This window comes from Mytilus californianus, unplaced genomic scaffold (genome assembly GCF_021869535.1).
Source record: "Mytilus californianus isolate M0D057914Y unplaced genomic scaffold, xbMytCali1.0.p SCAF_14, whole genome shotgun sequence".
NCBI lineage: Eukaryota > Metazoa > Mollusca > Bivalvia > Mytilida > Mytilidae > Mytilus > Mytilus californianus.
Window position 1 is genome coordinate 35,914,371 of NW_026262626.1, and position 22,599 is coordinate 35,936,969.

The 22,599-nt window shown below is 31.4% G+C and overlaps 2 protein-coding genes across 3 annotated transcripts in view; one reads left to right on the forward strand and one right to left on the reverse strand.

Moving 5' to 3' along the window:
- The window catches only part of LOC127724658 (ribosomal protein S6 kinase 2 beta-like), a 52,315-nt gene extending 32,469 nt beyond the window's left edge, over positions 1 to 19,846 (reverse strand). The window contains exons 1-12 of the mRNA XM_052231692.1: positions 19,717 to 19,846; positions 18,062 to 18,097; positions 17,691 to 17,810; positions 15,204 to 15,285; positions 13,275 to 13,355; positions 12,905 to 12,984; positions 10,544 to 10,650; positions 9,863 to 10,043; positions 9,085 to 9,155; positions 8,411 to 8,499; positions 2,621 to 2,788; positions 2,035 to 2,165 (exon numbers count right to left, since the gene is read on the reverse strand). Of these exons, the coding sequence (XP_052087652.1) occupies positions 2,035 to 2,165; positions 2,621 to 2,788; positions 8,411 to 8,499; positions 9,085 to 9,155; positions 9,863 to 10,043; positions 10,544 to 10,650; positions 12,905 to 12,984; positions 13,275 to 13,355; positions 15,204 to 15,285; positions 17,691 to 17,810; positions 18,062 to 18,097; positions 19,717 to 19,776 (1,206 nt within the window). The 5' untranslated portion in view covers positions 19,777 to 19,846. The remainder of the gene's footprint in view (positions 1 to 2,034; positions 2,166 to 2,620; positions 2,789 to 8,410; positions 8,500 to 9,084; positions 9,156 to 9,862; positions 10,044 to 10,543; positions 10,651 to 12,904; positions 12,985 to 13,274; positions 13,356 to 15,203; positions 15,286 to 17,690; positions 17,811 to 18,061; positions 18,098 to 19,716) is intronic.
- LOC127724635 (E3 ubiquitin-protein ligase rnf213-alpha-like) overlaps positions 11,675 to 22,599 on the forward strand; it is a 1,011,139-nt gene continuing 1,000,214 nt past the window's right edge. For both annotated transcript variants that reach the window (XM_052231639.1, XM_052231642.1), the window contains exon 1: positions 11,675 to 11,678. The gene's annotated coding sequence lies outside the window, so the exon portion shown is untranslated. The remainder of the gene's footprint in view (positions 11,679 to 22,599) is intronic.

Consider the following 22,599-nt stretch of genomic DNA (forward strand, 5'->3'; position numbering starts at 1 on the left):
ATTCAATTTTTGATGAAATCAAACAAAGTTTAATTTTGGACCCTTTTGACCTCAATGTGGACAAAGTTGATAACGGGGCCCAAAAATCAAAAATCTAAATACATGTTTAGATTCAGTATATCAAAGAACCCTAAGAATTCAATTTTTGTTAAAATCAAACTAAGTTTAATTTTGGACCCTTTGGACCTTAATGTAGACCAATTTGAAAACGGAACCAAAATTTAAGAATCTAAATACACAGTTAGATTCGGCATATCAAAGAACCCCAATAATTCAATTTTTGATGAAATCAAACAAAGTTTAATTTTGGACCCTTTGGACCTCAATGTGGACCAATTTAAAAACGGGGCCCAAAATCCAAAAACTAAATACACGGTTAGATTCAGCATATTAAAGAACCCCATGAAATCAAGAATAAAACCCCATTGAAATTGGTCAAGAAATAAGCAATTTATAGGAAGTATCTTCTTTTGCACAATCCTGTGCTATTAAATATTTCTTGCTATTGCGCAATACTGTACAATTGACAATTTCTTGCTATTGTGCAATATTGTGCTATTAGATATTTCTTGCTATTGCGCAATACTGTGCAATTGAAGATTTCTTGCTATTGCGCAATACTGTGCAATTGAAGATTTCTTGCTATTGTGCAATACTGTGCAATTGAAAATTTCTTGCTATTGCACAATACTTATTATATAATAATTTACACATCCTGTTTGGTGTGTATCTCCTACCATATCATTATTATTTGATTTTAAATATAAATCAGAAATAACCAACTTAAAATGGAAAATTTTAAAAGAAACAAAAAAGGAAAAAAAGAAAAAAAAGGAAAAAAAAATAAATCCCCCCCCCCAAAATTTTTTGAACCCCCATTATGATTCATCACCCCCAAACTCAATCCCAGCCTTCCCTTTGTGGTATGGTACCTTGCAGTACAATTTCAGAGAGATCCATACACTTGAACACAAGTTATTGTCTGGAAACTAGAAAAAAATGTGTTTTTTGGCCCCTTTTTGGCCCCAAATTCCTAAACGTTTAGGGCAATTACCCCCAAACTCAAACCCAGCTTTCCCTTTGTGATATGGAACCTTGTAGTACAATTTCAGAAAGATCCATACACTTACACACAAGTTATTGTCATGAAACTAGAAAAATGCTTGTTTTTTGCACCTTTTTTGGCCCCTAATTCCTAAAATTTGGAGGCAATTACCCCCAAAATCAATCCCAGCATTCCTTTAGTGATATGGAACCTTGTGGTACAATGTCAGAGAGATCCATACACTAACACACAAGTTATGTCTGGAAGTTACAAAAATGCCTATTTTTGGCCCCTTTTTGGCCCCTAATTCCTTTACTGTTATTACCATAACCCCCAAAATCAATCCCAACCTTCCTTTTGTGGTATTGAACCTTGTGGTAAAATTTCATAAAGATCCATTCACTTAAACTAAAGTTAGAGTGCGAAAACCAATGTGTCTTCGGACGACGCCGACGACGACGCCGACGCCAACGTCATACCAATATACGACCACAAAAATTTTTTTGCGGTCGTATAATAAAAGGAGATGTATACTGAACAAATATCAAGTTCAGGTGGTATTTCTTTCCCCAATTATCGCACTTAACATGATAAATCTGTTCATTTACACAATCAAATATCTTATTGGTTAAAAGGGTGTATACATTTGGGCAAATACCACATAAGAGAGGGTAAAAAAGAGATATTCTTGTCATGTACATTTGTGGTTGTGAAATATGAACAAAACTCATCTGATAAAAGTAAATACATGAAAAATAAACTGAATCAAAAGCCGAAATACTAATATAAGATGTAATTAATCAATAAAACAGCCATGCAACAATAATACCAGGTCAACATAAGGTCTTAACAGTATAAATCAGGGGTATGTACCATATGTCAAGCTCTAAGTAGTTCAGAGTCTAGATAACAAGTTGTGAATCACGTATCCTTCAAAACGATAAAAATTTTCATTGTTGTTGGTTTCTTTTAGGAAACTATAAACTTACATTTTTAAGATTGTGATTGTCCAGTAATGGATTCTTAACCTCTCTGTTGTCATCTAGTAAAGCTGGTGCTACAAAACTGAACCCTCTGAATAATTCATGAGCTGTAGCTGATGGTGGGATACCGGGTGAATCTACAATTAAGACAGTTCTGTGTTACACAAATTGTTTTTCTGATTACTAATCTGTTACATGTTGTATTTTTACAACAAATATATATGCGGCAATACTTAAAAATATAACTTATCAGTTCATTAGTTCATTATCTTCACATTTTTTAATACATTTTCATATTAGATTTATGTTTTTAATTACTCAATGAAGTTTGTAGACAAACATTATACATGTACCTTAAAAATGGAACTCAGCTGCACATTAATTCATAATCTAAACATTTTTCTAAGATTTGCAATTGAATCAGTTAAAATCTGAAATTATAATACAATTGTCAAACTATAAGTAGCGCATTTGGCAGTGTGCATCCTGTGTTTCTTCAAAGATAGAGGTTGTTGTACATTCACTGCATTGGCTGTGTGCAACCTGTGTTTCTCCAATGATAAAGGCTTGTTGTACAGTCTAAATAAATTACCTTTAGGAGTTCTGGATGTAAATTCTTGGTCAAAATAAAAAGCATCATCTGTTTGTACTACTGCTGGCTTAAAAGGTGGGTTTAATATTTTTTTATACAGTTTATCAAAATCTATGGTGGAAAAAAATGGTTGTTTCTTCATGTCTTCAATGCCATTGGCACCTGTCCCTAAAAAAGATATTTTGTCAAGTTTTAAATTTATATATCTGTGGCAAAAGAAAACATGTAAAAATTTCTGACCTGCATAAGTTGAAAATTGTTTAAAGGAATTATAATGATTTTTATTATTTCTTAATATAGGTTTGGTAACATTTTCAGATTTAGCCCATGGTTTGCCAAGAAATGAAGGTCAATTTGAAAACAATAAATTTTATGACTGAAAATAATATACTGTGAATTCAAACATTTTTAGGATGTATTATTTATTGTGAAAAATGCAACAGGATTCTAATTTTCTATAACTTTAGTTAGGGCATTATTTTTATGCAGCATTTTCTGAAATGACATCTGTCATATATTTTTGCAGGTTAAAGGGGCATTAGCTACGAGATTTAAAAAAATTTGAAATATGATTTTTTTTTTTCAATCAGTAATGAAAGTGAAATAAAATGCTCCGCCGGGGGCAGCTTGATACGACCGCAGAGGTCGAACCCTGAACAGTTGGGGCAAGTATGGACACAACATTCAAGCTTGATACAGCTTTGCATTTGGATTGTGATTAAATATTTGACACAGCATAGGTTTCTGACATAGAATGAATGTGGTCTAAGAACTTAAAAATTTTAAATTGGACATTCACCTATTATGGTCCAATATCCAAAATCTAAATACATGGTTAGATTCAGCATATCAAAGAACCCCAAGAATTCAATTTTTGATGAAATCAAACAAAGTTTGATTTTGGACCCTTTTGACCTCAATGTGGACAAAATTGATAACGGGGCCCAAAAATCAAAAATCTAAATACATGGTTAGATTCAGCATATCAAAGAACCCCATATATTCAATTTTTTGTTGAAATCAAACAAACTTTAATTTTGGACCCCGATTTGGACCAACTTGAAAACTGGGCCCATAATCAAAAATCTAAATACATGTTTAGATTCAGCATATCAAAGAACCCTAAGAATTCAATTTTTGTTAAAATCAAACTAAGTTTAATTTTGGACCCCTTGGACCTTAATGTAGACCAATTTGAAAACGGAACCAAAAATTAAGAATCTAAATACACGGTTAGATTCGGCATATCAAAGAACCCCAATAATTCAATTTTTGATGAAATCAAACAAAGTTTAATTTTGGACCCTTTGGACCTCAATGTGGACCAATTTAAAAACGGGGCCCAAAATCCAAAAACTAAATACACGGTTAGATTCAGCATATTAAAGAACCCCAAGAATTCAAGAATAAAACCCCATTAAAATTGGTCAAGAAATAAGCAATTTATATGAAGTATTTTCTTTTGCACAATACTGTGCAATTAAATATTTCTTGCTATTGCGCAATACTGTACAATTGACAATTTCTTGCTATTGCGCAATATTGTGCTATTGGATATTTCTTGCTATTGCGCAATACTGTGCAATTGAAGATTTCTTGCTATTGCGCAATACTGTGCAATTGAAGATTTCTTGCTATTGTGCAATACTGTGCAATTGAAAATTTCTTGCTATTGCACAATACTTATTATTTAATAATTTACACATCCTGTTTGGTGTGTATCTCCTACCATATCATTATTATTTGCTTTTTAATATAAATCAGAAATAACCAACTTAAAATGGAAAATTTTAAAAGAAAAAAAAAAGGAAAAAAAGAAAAAAAATCCCCCCCCCCCCAAATTTTTTGAACTCCCTTATGATTCATCACCCCCAAACTCAATCCAAGCCTTCCCTTTGTGGTATGGTACCTTGCAATACAATTTCAGAGAGATCCATACACTTGAACACAAGTTATTGTCTGGAAACTAGAATAAACAGCTGCGCCATGAGCGCATGATACGCCCGTCGTCTTGTGTGTGAATTTTTATGCAATAAGCATAAATAGTTTCTGACATACGGCGTGACATGCGAAAACCCCCCTTTTTTTTATACAAAAAACTCAACATCTCTAAAATAAAATTTTGAATCAAAACCAAAAAGTATACAGATCTTTAGATTAATATAACTAAGAAGTGTGTAAAATTTTAAGCAATAATCATAAATCGTTTTTGAAATACAGCGCGACATGTGAAAAACCCCTCCCTCTTTTTTTACAAAATACTCAATAACTCAAAAATAAAATTTTGAATCATCACCAAAAAGTATACAGATCTTAAGGTTAATATAACTAAGAAGTGTGTAAAGTTTTAAGCAATAGTCATAAACTGTTTTTGAGATACGGCGCGACATGTGAAAAACCCCTCCCCCTTTTTTAACAAAATACTCAATATCTCTAAAATAAAATTTTGAATCATCACCAAAAAGTATAGAGATTTTAAGATTAATATAACTAAGAAGTGTGTAAAGTTTTAAGCAATAATCATAAATTGTTTTTGAGATACGGCGCTACATGTGAAATAAAATGCTTCGCTGGGGCGCAGCTTGATACGACCGCAGAGGTCGAACCCTGAACAGTTGGGGCAAGTATGGACACAACATTCAAGCTTGATGCAGCTCTGAATTTGGATTGTTATTAAATATTTGACACAGCATAGGTTTCTGACACAGAAAGAATGTGGTCTAAGAACTTGAATTTTTTTAATTTACCTATTATGGTCCAATGTCCAAAATCAAAATACATGGTTAGATTCAGCATATCAAAGAACCCCATATATTCAATTTTTGTTAAAATCAAACAAAGTTTAATTTTGGACCCCAACTTGGACAAACTTGAAAACTGGGCCCATAATCAAAAATCTAAACATATGTTTAGATTCAGCATATCAAAGAACCCCAAGAAATCAATTTTTGCTAAAATCAAACTAAGTTTAATTTTGGACCCTTTGGACCTTAATGTAGACCAATTTAAAAAACAGGACTTAAAATAAAAAAATCTAAATACACGGTTAGATTTGGAATATCAAAGAACCCCAATAATTCAATTTTTGATGAAATCAAACAAAGTTTAATTTTGGACCCTTTTGACCTCAATATGAACCAATTTGATAGCGGGGCCCACAAATAAAATATCTAAATTCATGGTTAGATTCAGCATATCAAAGAACCCCATATATTCAATTTTTGTTGAAATCAAAAAAAGTTTAATTTTGGACCCCAACTTGGACCAACTTGAAAACTGGGTCCATAATCAAAAATCTAAACACATGTTTAGATTCAGCATATCAAAGAACCCCAAGAATTCAATTTTTGTTAAAATCAAACTAAGTTTAATTTTGGACCCTTTGGACCTCAATGACGACCAATTTAAAAAACAGGACCCAAATTAAACATCTAAAACACGGTTAGATTTGGCATATCAAAGAACCCCAATAATTCAATTTTTGATGAAATAAAACAAAGTTTAATTTTGGACCCTTTTGACCTCAATATGAACCAATTTGATAGCGGGGCCTTCAAATAAAAAATCTAAATACATGGTTAGATTCAGCATATCAAAGAACCTCATATATTCAATTTTTGTTGAAATCAAACAAAGTTTAGTTTTGGACCCCAATTTGGACCAACTTGAAAAACTGGGCCCATAATCAAAAATCTAAATACATGTTTAGATTCAGCATATCAAAGAACCCCATATATTCAATTTTTGTTGAAATCAAACAAAGTTTAAATACTGGACCCTATCTTGGACCAACTTGAAAACTGGGCCCATAATCAAAAATCTAAACACGTTTAGATTAGCATATCAAAGAACCCCAAGAATTCAATTTTTGTTAAAATCAAACTAAGTTTAATTTTGGACCCTTTGGACCTTAATGTAGACCAATTTAAAAAACAGGACCCAAAATTAAAAATCTAAATACACGGTTAGATTTGGAATATCAAAGAGCCCCAATAATTCAATTTTAGATGAAATCAAACAAAGTTTAATTTTGGACCCTTTTGACCTCAATATGAACCAATTTGATAACGGGGTCCACAAATAAAAAATCTAAATACATGGTTAGATTCAGCATATCAAAGAACCCCATATATTCAATTTTTGTTGAAATCAAACAAAGTTTAATTTTGGACCCCAATTTGGACCAACTTGAAAACTGGGCCAAAAATCAAAAATCTAAATACATGATTAGATTCAGCATATCAAAGAACCTCATATATTCAATTTTTGCTAAAATCAAACAAAGTTTAATTTTGGACCCTTTGGACCTTAATGTAGACTATTTTGAAAACTGGACCCAAAATTAAAAATCTAAATACACTGTTAGATTCGGCATAACAAATAAATAAATGTGATCAAAGATTTTACAAATCTAATGTGCCATACTGTGCAATTAAAGATTACTTCTTGAAATTTTTCAATATTTGAAATTTGAAAAAAAAATAATATTTGAAGAATAATTCTTTTTAATTTCTGAAATCTGAAATGAGAAAAAATTGACCCCCCACAATTTCTTTTTATCCCCCCCCCCTTTTTCCCCCAAAAAAATTCTTTCCCTCAAGATATGGTCATAATCTCAATTCAAATTTCCAATGGAGTTGGCAACCATAATTACCAATTTAATTTTACCATAGTGCTAACTTAATCTATTTTATAAAAGAATTAAAAATATAGTGTCAAATCTTTCATATAGATTTTTTTGTAAAATAAAATGATGCAACATTTGCAGATATTTTTACTGGTCTTCCTTTATAAATATGCATTTCTTTAAACATAATTTAAAAGCAGTGTAAGGGAAGTAACCAAAACGTTGTATTTGAATTACCTCCCTTACACTGTTTTAAATTATCTTTATTGTTCATTAACCATTACTTTATACATAATTTAAAAGCAGTGTAAGGGAGATAATTTCAATGATGTATTTGATTTATCTCCCTTACACTGCTTTAAATTATGTTTTGTACTAAAGTATTTGTCCATTAACCAGGACAACCTTGTTTTTCCCCCTTTTTTGCCCCTAATTCCTAAACGGTTTGAGCCATACCCCCCCAAAGCAAATCCTAACCATCCCTTTGTGGTATGGAAACTTGTAGTATAATTTCAGAGAGATCCATACACTGTTCCACAGTTATTGTCTGGAAACTAGAAAATGCTTATTTTTGGCCCCTAATTCCTTAACTGTTGGTACCATAACCCCCAAAATCAATCCCAACCTTCCTTTTGTGGTATTTAACCTTATGGTAAAATTTCAAAAAGATCCATTCACTTAAACTAAAGTTAGAGTGCGAAAACCAATGTGTATTCGGACGACGACGACGACGACATACCAATATACGACCACAAAAATTTTTTTGCGGTCGTATAAAAAAACACACACCTGTTTTAGTTACTAAGTCCCGTAACTCAAAAAGTTTTCATCTTATTATCACCAAAAAGTATACAGATTGTTTGACCATCATAAGAAACAACTATGTTAAGTTTCATGAAATTTGGATAAGTCATTCTCAAGTTACGGTGCGACATGTTTACGCCGGACATTTGTAAACCATAATACGTCCCGTCAAAAATTTGACGAGCGTAATTTCACGGGCGTATAAAAATGGGATCTCTCGTCAGATACATGAAACCTCATACTTTAGGTGACCCATTTCTTAACGTAGTTTAACTAAAACTGACTTACTAACGAAAATGTAATGCAAATATCTTTGATTCTGTCAACTATAAAAAAGATCTATTCATTGGATAGCTTACCTAATCTATTCGCTGGATTTCTTTTAAATAAGCATCTTAGTAATCCTTGAGCTTCTGGACTTAAAAACTGTGGCATTCCTAATTTGGCTCTGAAAATATTCAAATATTGTAAAAATTCAGTTGAGAATTTAAAAGCTTCTCTTAATATTCTACAACAAAGTATGAAACAAAAACATTTTCTTTCAATTGTCGTACCTACAATCCCACCCCACTCTCCCCAAATGTGACCTACCGAATAAGAATTATTACCGGGTTTTAACTTACATGAGGAATATGACAGGTACCACATGTGGAGCAAGATCTTCTTACCCTTCCGGAGCACCAGAGATCACCCCAGGTTTATGGTGGGGTTCGTGTTGCTCAGTCTGTAGTTTTCTATGTATTGTTTTGTGTACTGTTGTTTATCTGTTGGTCTTTTTCTTTTTTAGTCATGGCTTTGTCATTTATTTTTTCGACTTGAAAGTCCTTTTGGTATCTTTCGCCTCTCTTCTACTTCCCAACATGGGAAAGACATTGTTAAATCAACAAAAATAAGAACACTGTCCAAGATAATGGGCATTTAAAAAAACTTATTCTTCCCATTTTTTTTAACTGTGAATGGAATCTGTCTTAAGTAGTAAATAAGAGATGGATTTTTTGTATTTTTGCAAGTCAAAAGTTTTTCTTGAACTTACTTCAATATTTGAGTCATAGTTTCCTTTCTGTTGGATCCTTGGAATGGTAAAGCACCTGTCAACATTTCAAACTAAGAAAAAAAAATATTTTAAATTACACAATATCAAAATAAATATGCAGATATAAAAGTTCCATTATTCCCCAAAAAACACAATACAAAATGACATAATTTATTTAAACAGAGATGATCTGGCCCTGCTCCTTCAGTCATGGTTCATTGACTTAGACAGTTTTGCTTAGTTTACATGTTCTAGTGTGCCCATTTAAATTTCAACAATTGCATTAAACGATCAAAATTACATACAGACAAGACACTGAGGTACTAAAAGTGGTTCCCCTTAAACTGACTGTACTACATAATTAAAGCTATGCTGGTATTGCAAAACCAATAGACCATCAGACTGAGACAATGACCGAGAAGATTGGAAAAAAAGATCTCTATGAAAATGAGATGTGCTAACGCTAATACAACTGCATACCAACTATCACTGACTTAATTGGTAATTCTACTAAAACTGACATAATCAGATACAAATTGTTAACGCTGACGCGGAAAATAGCACATATTTTGTTTTGCATTTGTTGTTGAATTAATACAGGACGATGAAGATTGTTGGGTGTATCACTCTGAAATATATCTCTATATTCCTCAGGTTCATAAATAGGTATTATCAATCACCCTATTTCACTGTAATTCTCTTTACCCCAGAAAGAGTGATTTTTTACTCAATCACATTGTGTGTACTGATGTAAAGATTTTATTACCAATCAACTTACCATAAGAACACCATATGACCACCAGTCTGCTGCAGTTCCATGACCCTTTCTATTGACAACCTCAGGGGCCATATACTCTACTGTACCACAAAAAGAATATGTCTTCTTTTCTTCAAATACAGATTCTTTACTCAGTCCAAAGTCTGTTAATTTGATATGACCATCTGAATCAAGTAAAATGCTGAAAGACAAAAAAAGTGTATACTTAATCAAAAAGTTGAATCAACTTAAATGTTATCAATTATTCTATATGTCCATGTAGAACATGGCTATATATTAAGGATATTTTCATCTTTTCTGTGTGATGTTATAATCATCAACATGAATACTGTAAATTCGAAAATTATTGCTTGCATTTATTAATGCAGCTTTTGAAGAATTAACAAAAATGCAAGTTTAATTATTTAGGTAAAGCTACGTACAGATGTATGTATTTGATATCAGAATGTGAGTTTTTATTATTGCGATACTCAAGTAGTCGCATTAATAAAACCCTCGCAATAATTTCTGAATTTACAGTAACCATCCTAATATTAAATTCTGAAACACTATCATGAGGTCATCAACTTAAATTACATCATTAATCAATCTGTTCTTACTGTGACATGATAACAAAAGCATTGTGACATAGAAAATGTACTGATATACACACAGTTGAAAGTCGTCTATACAAACACTCACTTCTCTGGCTTCAGATCTCTGTAGACAATACCAACTGAATGCAAATGATCCAAGGCCATAGCCAGCTCAGCCAGGTAAAACTTCACATCCTCTTCTGTAAACATCACCTAAAATACATCAAAACAAAGCTTCAATTACTATTCAACATTCTGCTCTAATTATATTATATAAGCATTACACAGGGCAAAAAAAATGTGTTTAAGGTTTCTTGCTAAAATTTATCAGGATTTTTTTTTGCTCGCAAGCCAGAAAATCATTTCTCACATAATTCAGTTTAAGTTTTGAATATTGCTTTACTGTAAGTTCTCTATTCGTAATCTGTCAAAAAAATATTAATGATGATAACCATTATTTGGATCGTTTGGTAAAATAACTTAGCAGTTACAACTGGAAAGTGTCATTGAAAAGTTTATGGTGAAGAAAGCCTCATTAAGCATAGGAGTTGTAGCTCAATTAGGTTCTGTAAAAAGACTTCATCATACAAAGTATATGAAAATTCATTAAAGAAATGTTTAATAAAATTAAAGTTTCATCAAGTCTAAAAACTAAATAAGACACAAAAATGAAATCATTATCAGTCTATCATAAATTATTCCACAACTCACATAAAGAGTTTTTTTTTCAACAAGTTTTGTACAAATTTAACAAAGATGAATGTAAACAATTAAGTAAACAATTTTTATTTAATACCTATCAACAAACTGTCAACTGAAAGCAGGTATTTATTAAACCAATAAAATATTAACAGTGTTCTCCCCAGGCCCTTAAAGGACGGCGGGCCAGCGATGTATAATTTTTTACCGTGGTGGTATCGTTCTTACCGCGACGTATAATTTTTCTCCGTGGTGCTAAAATTTTCAGTTAAAAAATCGTAAATCGGTAAAGTTTTAAACGACTTGTTAAATCTTTTCCGTGCGGTATAAAATTCCAGGTGAAATTTGACCAGTTCAAACCAGTTCAACACAGATTGTTTACACCTCGTGATCGATTTACCTTATTAGGTTAACCTTGTTGATTGGATTTAATCGATGTAATTAACACTTGTAACATGATTCTTTTGTGTTTTAATTAAGAGTTCATAACTTTATGATCACAGATAACAATTTTATGGCTTCACTCTCCACCCAAGCACTGACCTGTGACAAGTCGGCAAATACTTTGTACACAAACAGTGTCTTGACCAGATAGGTACATTTTTTGTACATCATAATGGTGGCTCATTACTATAATGGACAACTATGCATTTCCCAATTCTTATATTATAGTATTATATGTCTCTGATTAAACCATGGCCAATATTATCTTTAATTATGACATAGTTATTGCATGATAGTTGGGTTTCAAACTATAGTATCTGTCTGTACATATCACATGACCCAGTCAGTTCACGTAGAACATTCAAGTTTATTTACAATTACATTGTAATTGCAATCTATTATATTTTATAAATAAAATGCATGACTGTACCTTCAATCTGGATATCTATACCATAATTAATGAATAACAGAAGTAATCTTGCAAATTTTATCCATAAGCACATGTTAAATCTATTTATATCTTCTTCCTGTCATTTAGGCGGGAAAATAGGGAGACTTAGTTGTTGACATTGAATTTGGTTACTTATAGATCTATAGACCAAAAATAAATTTATAGATTTAGGAATTCTTTTTAAATGGTTCATAACAAATAAAGATTTAGATTTTAGGGCAGTATTAAGTCTGTATCTATGTTTGATTATCACCAAAGACAAGAAAGGTTAATATTTACATGAAATCTATGGCAAAATGTTCTAAAATTTATGAAAAATTTCTTTTTATTAAAATCTAAGATAGAAACTGGTTCAAATAATAAAACAATATTTGCAATTGTTCTTGTTAATTTTATATCTTCTTATGACAGGAATCCTTTCACATACAACAACTTTTTTTCTAGAAACTAGATAGCTTTTTAAATTAAACATTTTTGTTCTCTTTTGAATGATATTTTAATTTTATTGATTTTGGATTTTATAAAAGATTTAATTACTTTAAATTCAGATGAATATTTTATTATGAATCATAATTTTTTTTTTTTTAAATATTAAAGTATACAAACTGTTTTTTTATTTACTTCTTTTTTACCAATAATTTTCTGAATCAATGTCTACATAACACAGTACCACAGTGTTAAAACAAAACAAGAGACATAAAAACTACAGTAACTAGAGCTAAGCGACACGACGCGACACATCTGATTGCATGAAATATTTCACAAAGAAGTCCACACGCGTTACCCTGGTGCTATCCAAAAATCCTGGGGAGAACACTGATTAATATAATATGATTTTTGAAATTGGCATCATGTATTTTTATTCTGGCCTACCTCTTTAGACAATCTTGTAAACAGATCACCACCTCTTAAAAATTCCAAAATTAGATACAACTTTCCTTCTGTCTGAAATGCTGCAATAAATAATAGAAGAACAAATGACAACTGGACCCCTTCTTAATTCAAACATACTTAAAGTATAAGTATAAGTGTACAATTTTTTCATTTATATCACAATGAATAAATACTGAGTTAGATTGCAAACAATTAAAATATACATATATAAATGTTGTAGTGTGTGTGTAATAACTTTTTTTTTACATGGGTTCATGAAATGGCACTTTCAGGTTGAAAATAAAGCATGCTGGACATGTGTCCAACCAAACACAAAATACTAAGTGTAGAAAAATAGTCACAATCTTACCATAGTGCAGTCTGACTACAAATGGATGATTAATGTCAGCTAGTATATCACGTTCCATCTTTGTTCTTTGGCGATCACGAACTGAAAACAAAAATTAATGTTCTGTACTTTCAATAAGGTTTCTCTGAATTGAATCTCAGAAGTTATCGATGAACATATCAATTGCAATAAAATATAAAAGTAACTGAATTGATCAGATTCTTTTTTGATTTATGTATTAGTATTACCAGACACTTTGGCTTCCCTTACAAGCAGAAGTGACAGCCATGAAAACAAGACATTGAAAGAAGTGTTTAGCCCAATCATACAACAAAAATAAACAATGTGCACTTTAATCAATCCTAAATGTAGGTTGCATCGAGTGAACCAACACCTTCTAACGGTACAGGCTGGTAGAGAGTAATCAGGATGGATACCCAGAGGTATGCTGCGGTTGTCTTTAAACCTCAGGAAAATAATGCTACACAAAGACAACAACATCGTAGATTACTGCAAGGAAAATCTTTATTATGGTCTACATGTTTTGCCACTTACGGTGGCGTCTTCAGGACAATTTAAACATAGAAAACAAATAATTAAGTACATAAAATGCGGTGCATATGGGGTTACAAAGGTTAACAAGACATAACGTCACAATAATTGATTTGACGACGTTAAAATGACAGTGAAAGTAAAAGTTAATAATGCATTGTCAGTGTCTTTTCCAAATTGGACAACACCTCACAGGACATTCCGTACCATTCCAAAAGGCTTCACTCGGAAAGAGGTACTACTTCCAATTGCGTCGGGAATGTTGTAAGATGTATGGTAGTTGCACATGTAGGGCATGGTGGAAGTTGTGGTGAATTTGTTACATTTTGCGGTTATGGTACACTATCCATGTTGCAAGTTTATTTCAACAATAATCGTGCGGTTTTGCGGTTCAGTACGTTTTGCGGTGGTCTTCTTTTGATCTTGAGTGGTAGTAATTCATTTGTTGACTTTCTAGAATAATTCGGCAATCTCAGAATGTAAATGTAGTTTAATTTAAAGGACATACAAAGGTATCCAAACTAATGGCTGCCAATAGAAGACAAAATTTAGCCAGACTATTGATTTTTATTGTATGTATCTCAACAGAGACCAAAACTGTCTCCAAAAAACTGTAATATAATAGGCAAAAAAAATTTCAAGGTTTTAAAGCTGAGTGTTGACTGATATGGCCAAATAAAAGTATAAGTGTGGTTCCAGTTAACCAACTGCCCTTATTCTTAACCCCTTGACCCCCAGAACTTTTTTTTCAATTTCTGTAAAATAAAATTTGAACGATCCCATTTTGAGGAATGTGAATATCAATAATTAAATTCACAGACTTCTGTCATCTGAATTACATTAGAAGTATCAACTAAGGCTAAAAATGCAACAAAATTAACTAAAAACGTAACATATCTGTTTATTTTACAACAAAAAATGGCCAACTTCCGGTAGGAGCGTGTATAATACCGGAATCAGACTCTGTGAACACACCAATTTTTTTTGGATTTTGACAATCCCCCCCCAAAAAATTGCCTACCTACCATCCCTTTTTTTCAGGATGTAACAGGAACCACACATATATTTTTATTTGGCCCAAGGGAAAAAGTCAGAGAAGCCCGAAATAAATAAACAAGATGGACAATGTCGAACCCTTATGATTCTTTCACAAATGTGATAATGGACTGACAGTGGAAACCCCATGGACTACCAATTTCTAAATTGTGAGACCTAATTTTTTATCCTTTTAGTCTGTCTGTATACTAGTCTACATAAAACAAGTTGTGCTGACTTAATACAAGCTATGCTTCTAAATAATTCTGTATAACACTTTAAATTTGAAAAGAAAAATATGACAGAAAATATACTCATTATCAAATCAAAATTTTAAATTAAAAAAAATGCATCATAAAATACCTTTTAGCGTTGCCTTTTTCAAAACCTTCATAGCATACAGCGTACCAGCATCAGCTCCTTTTATTTTTCTCACCAGGAAAACCTGTGTATAAAAAAATCAATGTTAAGCAGTAATGACAGACAGGGTTTAAGTATATGCCCCTCAACATTTTGTTGCAGGTGGAAGGGGCATAAAAATTGGAACCCTCAATTGAGAATGCTGCTGAAAATGAACAAAGATGCAATATTTTAAATATCTGCAAAAATACTCCCAATGAATACATAAACTGAGGTGCAAATCTTTAATTTATATACCAACATACATACATGACATACAAGAAATTGAAAGGATCCATGTTGAAAACTGAAGGACAAGTTGATTACACAAAATAGGTATCCTTTATTGAGAATGCTGCTTTAAAATGATTACTGTCACCAATTTGGAAATTTTCCAAAATTCACCAAATGTGTACTCAAAGTCAAGTGTACGTTTTAAAAGTACATGTATGCTAAGGATAATTTCATTAAATCTGGAATATCATCTAGCTTTGCAGGCAAAAAACTAAGTTAAAATTGAATTTTAATTGATACAAGAATTTATTTATTACACATGCAGTGAAATATATTGTGGCTATATCTGTATACATGGTATCTGACCATCTGCCAAAATATGTTGATTGGATATGTGAACCTTTGGTGAGAATTACCAATTATGTCTAACTTTTCATAAAAGGTTGAACAATGAGAAAATTGTGTGGAAAAATGCTAGAATACATAATTTTGATCATTGGAACAAGTAAACTCTATCAACAGTGTTCTCCCCAGGATTTTTGGATAGCACCAGGGTAACGCGTGTGGACTGCTTGGTGAAATGATTCATACAATCAGTTGTGTCGCGTCGCGCCGCGTCGCGTCGCTTCGCTATATTTCTAGTAACTGTAGTTTTTATGTCTCCTGTTTTGTTTTAATGCTGTGGTACTGTGTTATGTAGACATTGAAAATTATTGGTAAAAAAGAAGTAAATCAATAAAAAGTTTGACATGTATACTTTTAATATTTTTTAGAAATAAATAAAACATGATGCATTACAAAAAATTCATTTAAATTTAAAGTTATTAAATCTTTTATAAAATCAATGATCAATAAGAATAAAATATCATTCAAAAGAGAACAAAAATGTAAAAAACTTTCTTATTTCTAGAATGAAAGATGTTGTATTGTGAAAGGATTCCTGTCATAAGGAGCTATAAAATTAACAAGAATAAATATTGTATTATTATTTGAACCAGTATCTCTCTTAAATTTTAATAAAAAGAAATTTTTCATAAATTTCAAAGCATTTTGCCTTAGATTTCATGTAAATATTAACTTTTCTTGTCTTTAGTGATAATCAAACATAGATACAGACTTAATACTGCACTGAAATCTAAATCTTTTTTTATCATGATCCACTTAAAAAGAATTCCTAAATCAATAAATTTATCCTAGTTCTATAGATCTATAAGTAACCCTATTCAATGTCAACAACTAAGTCTCCCTATTTTCCCGCCTAAATGACAGGAAGTAGATATAAATAGATTTAACATGTGCTTATGGATAAAATTTGCAAATCACTTCTGTTATTCATTAATTATCATATGGGTATAGATATCCAGTTTGAAGGTACAGTCATGCATTTTCTTTATAAAATAGAATAGTTTGCAGTTAATTGTAAATAAATCTTGGGTATTCTATGTGAACTAACTGGGTCATGTGATCCGTCCCCTTTGAATTACTTGTTGACAGATACTATGATAGTTTGAAACCGGAATATCATGCAATATAAACTATGTCAAAATTAAAGATAATTTGGCCATGGTTTAATCAGAGACCTTTAATACTATTATATAAGTATTGAGAAGTGTATAATGGTCAATTATACGTAATGAGCCAACTTTATAATGTACAAAATGTGTATCGTCGTGTGTACAACTAACGGGTCAAAACGGTTTGTGTACAAAGTATTTGCCGACTTGTCAGGTGGTGAGTGAAGCCATAAAGTAGTTATCTACGATCTTAAAGTTATGATCTCTTAATTAAAACACAAAAGAATAATTTTACAAGTGTTAATTACATCGATTAAATCCAATCAACAAAGGTTAACCTCATAAAGGTAAATCGATCACGTGGTGTAAACAATCTGAACTGGTTTGAACTGGTCAAATTTCACCTGGAATTTTATACCGCACGGAAAAGATTTAACAAGTCGTTTAAAACTTTACCAATTTCGATTTTTTAACTAAAAATTTTAGCACCACGGAGAAATATAATACATCACAGTAAGAACGATACCACCACGGTAAAAAAATATACATCGCGGGCCCGCGGTCCTTTAAGGCCCTGGGGAGAACATCAAGACATACAGTGGCATTCTGCAGTAGATGTAATTCAACAAACTTATAAATAAACCAAACGTTTATCTATTTCAAACAAATCCTACACACACAAAAAATTGTTAGAATAATATACCTTTCCAAATGATCCTTGGCCAAGAACCTTGAGCAAATCAAATGTAGATGGATCAACCTTTTCTCCATCTTTTGTTAATTCAGTCAAACTGATATTTCTCATCTGTGGATCATTGTCATTCTGTGAAAATATACATATATCATATTTTACAAGAAATCGGTTTAGAAATAAAGCTTTACAACAAACATTTGAATATGAAACATCACCTTTAATAAAATTTTCTAAGTGAACTCATTTTGAGGTTTGAATTAACTTTTCACATTTTAATAGTAAAAAGAACATTATTGCAAAAATATCAAAACTAGATGTGAATTTGATTTGCAGTCAACATAGTTAACAGAACAAATTGTGGAAAATGGAACCAGTCTTACCTCATCTATCAGCATATCTTCTGTTGATCCTGTTTCCTATAACAGAAAAAAACAAATAAACTGAAACAATTGTTAATCAAATCTCAAAACACAATCCTGAGTGATTTAAAATAGTTATCTCTTGACCATTAAATGTAGTATGAATGGGTATTTCTAATGAAAATTGTTTATTACACCAAATTTGATTGGACGAAGCCATATATACAGATAAAATCTGAATGCTATGCACACTCATGACATTTGCATTAATTAAAAAAATCCTTTAAATGGAAACAACTAAGTAATTGCATAATAATAGGAATAACAATAGGTTGGGGACAACCTGCCAAATGGGGAACTATTCCCAAAATGAGTAACAATCCCTTATTTGAGAATCATTTCATAGTGCTCATAACAAAATTTTCTTAGCCGAGTCTAATTAAAATGGCACAAATTTAAAGAAAATGGAACAACTTCTTCCAAAGAACCATGTTTTTATTTTGAGTTTAAAAAAAGTTCGTAGCCTTGAATTGTAAATTTTTCGAAAGTTTTCATAAGCTTCTTCTCAGTTAATCAGTTAAGAACTATTCGTCTTTCAGAAAATTTGCCATTTCAAGTTTAAAATGTGTATTAAAAAAAAAAAGAAAAGTATCCCTCAATAGGGAACTATTCCCCATTTGGCAGGTTGTCCCCAACCTGATTAGTGAGGATGGGGATAATAGTGGGTTATACATACATGTATGTTTATTTCTTTTACAACTTTAAATTAAACAATGGAACATTAATGGATTGTCCATCATCTTTGATCTTTTAACAGGTTGTTCCCAGTCACCGAAATGGGTTATGTTAACCTGTTTTGCATTTTAGAATTTAGAAATTTACCTTGCAAATTTTGTTGGCATTTTTAAATATAGTGCATTGCAATTGAACAGCAATATTTTTGGTAAGCAACTTTTGGATACTTGAATATTTATTCAGTTGATGACCCTAAATAAGTTGCTTTTCAGAGATTGAGTTAAATTCAGTAACAAAAATGTTATTTCCTTTAATGTAAACAAATGCACTATTGAATATTTGTCAGTGGCGTAGCACTAGTGAAGCATTGTAAGCATGGGTTTACATATAAAAAGATATAATTTTATAAAACCTTTTTTTTTCAAAAATTTTACAATAATCGTTCAGCTTCTGCCCCCTGCTTACAATTTATTTTCCAGTGGATATGCCATCTTTTTTTCTAAAATTGAAAACTATTTTTTGCACTGTAAAATTATATCCCAATATAAATTTGGGCTATTTAAACATTTTATACCGTTCTGTAGAACCTGAGATCATCGCTGTTTTTTGTTGCTTTATCTTAATTTCTATGTTGATGTTTTTTGTCCCTTAAGATTTACCTGTTGGTCCAAGGTGAGTGGTCCCAACCTTAAGTTGTGGGGCATCTTGTTACTGGAAAGACAACACTACAAACTCTTGCCACAGATTTGTTGGAACTTTAATTGTTTTAATATGAGGCCAATAGAGGGATTTTACCAAAATATCATCAACTTATCTCTCTATAAATATGTTAATGCCTAAGGCCATTTATCAGACTGGTTTGGATATCATTTGGATGGCAACCGTTTGGTTTTTACGAGAAATAAAAAAGATGCGATATATAATTATAATAGTTGACTAACAACATCATTGTCCGCCACTTCCATGGGCTTCCATGGATCAGCGTTTACTGCCAGTGGCATGCTTGGGCTGTAAAGAGGAATTTTGATTAATACAATATCCCTTGTCAACTTTCTTCCATTAAAATGGCGGCTTCCGACACGAGATAGAGGCCACCCACACTTCCGGTATGCGGAGAAAGAAAAGTGACAGTTGGCGGGAAATTAAATATTCGGCAGTATGTTGTTAATTCTATCGTTTTACTTTTAAAGTTTGTATAACTCGACTTCTATTATTATCTGAAAATTAGAATTGTACAAAAAGTAAAATATGAGCAATATAGGATATTATTACAATATGATGTGTTTAAAGAGGTCGATTTTATAAAAATAGATATAGGAATCATAAGGGTAACCCCGAAGGGTAATAACAAGCTTATATCATGTAAATTACTTTTGGCTTCATTAAAGACTGTAATAATAACATAAATTTATTTGGCCGAAAACATAAATCTTTACATACATGTCATTACAATAATATAAAGAACAAATACCAATCACATATACAAATACTAATACTTATTCAGTTATAGCTAGGAAAATACATTTAATGGCGGGCCCCAAAAAATTAAATATCCGCCAAACAAGCCCGCCAAACAAAACCAAATAAGTTAACGGAGCGGTTAAACCCAAGAGATGGAACACTCTCTTGAAAGTTCAACTACAAGCAGGAAGAATAAACCACTTCTTCAGCTGCTAGATCTACTTAGGAGATGCTCACGGAAATTTGTAAGGGATAAATTTGTCCTGGTAAAATATGTCCGGGCGGACACATATTACTAGTATAAAAAGTCCATGGTTACAGAATTTACTAGTATTTTTAGTCCGATGTTTAGTAATTTATGTCCCCAGACTAATTTTCCTAGGAATTCAAGTCCATGTCATTAATATTCCTAGGTAAAAACGTCCATGTCCTTTTTTTTTTTATAGAAAAAATATTAATAAATCAAATCATTTGCATTTAATCAATATTGGAAATTTAAATATTAAGTTTTAATATTATTTAAGAGTTGTGTATTTATATTTTTAATAAAATTTATGTCCCCAGACTAATTTTCCTAGTAAATCATGTCCATGTCATTAATATTCCTAGGTAAAACGTCCATGCCCTTTATTTTAAAAGGTAAATATAAATGTTATTGTTTAAGAGTTGTGTATCAATTTTTTTAATATAATGTTTGTCCCCAGACTTATTTTCCTAGGAAATCATGTCCATGTCATTAATATTCCTAGGTAAAAACGTCCATGCCATTTATTTTAAAAGGAAAATTTTGATGAAACAAATTATTTACATGTTTACAATGGAAATTCTATTTTTAAGTTTTAATATTGTTTAAGAGTTGTGCATTAATATTTTAATAAAATTCATGTCCCCAGACTAATTTTTCTTAGGAAATCATGTCCATGTCATTAATATTCCTAGGTGAAGACGTCCATTCCCTTTATTTTGAAAGTTAAATTTAAATGTTATGTTTTGATATTGTTTTAGGGTTGTGTATTGATATTTTAATAAAATTTATGTCCCCAGACTAATTTTCCTAGGACATCATGTCCATGTCATTAACATGCCTAGGTTATAACGTCCGGCCATGTCATTTATTTTAATAGGAAAAATTAATGAAACTTTCCAATCTTAACTAAGAAAATATGTTGTTATTTTTATTTTCAATAATTTTTAAAATATGATAAAAATTACTAGAAAAACAAGTCTTAGGACAATTTTTCCTAGGAAAATAAGTGCCAGACATATTTTACTAGCTATGGACTTATTTTCCTAGGAAAATTTGTCCTGGGACTTAAATTCCTAGTAAAATAATGGTCATGGACCTGATTAACTAGGAAAAAAATTCTGGCGGACAAATTTTACTACCGGACCAAATTTACTGTTATAAAATCACTCCTAAAAGTAGAGTACCTTAAAGAGACATACATTAATGAATCCAAAGGATGAAACACTCCCTTGAAAATTCAAAAACCAAAGGAATGAAACACTTCCTTTAGGCTAGCCTATAAAAACTAAATAATAATTACCACATACATAAAGACAAAATACACAATACTAAGTTATTTACATATGATTAATAGCATGCTGAAAACACTTGCGCAATTCTTTATTTTTTTATTTTTTTTTAATAATATAAATTTTGCTAATAGGGTAATTTCACTTCTACGAACCAAGAACTAACACCAGAGACAAGAAAATAAAAGAAAATAAATCATGAAAAAGGTGCTACGTATAAAGATCGAATAAAGAACAAACAAGTAGCGAATAAGTAACAGGGTATCAATCGAGCGCAGTAACTGGTACATACGCGCAAACAGGGTAATTTTATCTCCTCGAACCGATATCTTACAACAGAATCAAGAAAGAAAAGGAAAGGAAAGTAAGCAATAAAAGGGGGCAACATATAAAAAGCGAATAAGGAATAAGTAACGAACAGGTAACGAATAATTAAGGAATAAGGAACAAGTAACGAATTGGTAACGAATAAGGAATAAGTAACGAAGAGGTAACGAATAATTAATGAGTAACGAATAACGAATAAAAAATAAGTAACGAATAAGGAATAAGGAATAAATAACCAACTTGACGACCCTGTATTGTAAATGTTTATACCAGCAGTTTTGTGTTTGGGAATATGTTCGCCAGTAATAACCCTGATGTATTTACTACCAGAACAAGTATTGGTACCGTAAAGTAAGACTGTGTAAACGTTATTATGGGTATATCTGCTAAATGTTTGTTTGACTATAACTGGCGTGTCTGTTTTATAATTTTTTTTAGCGTCAAGTAAATTTTAATAAACCTACTAATCATCCAAGAACAAAAGAAAATTAAACACACCA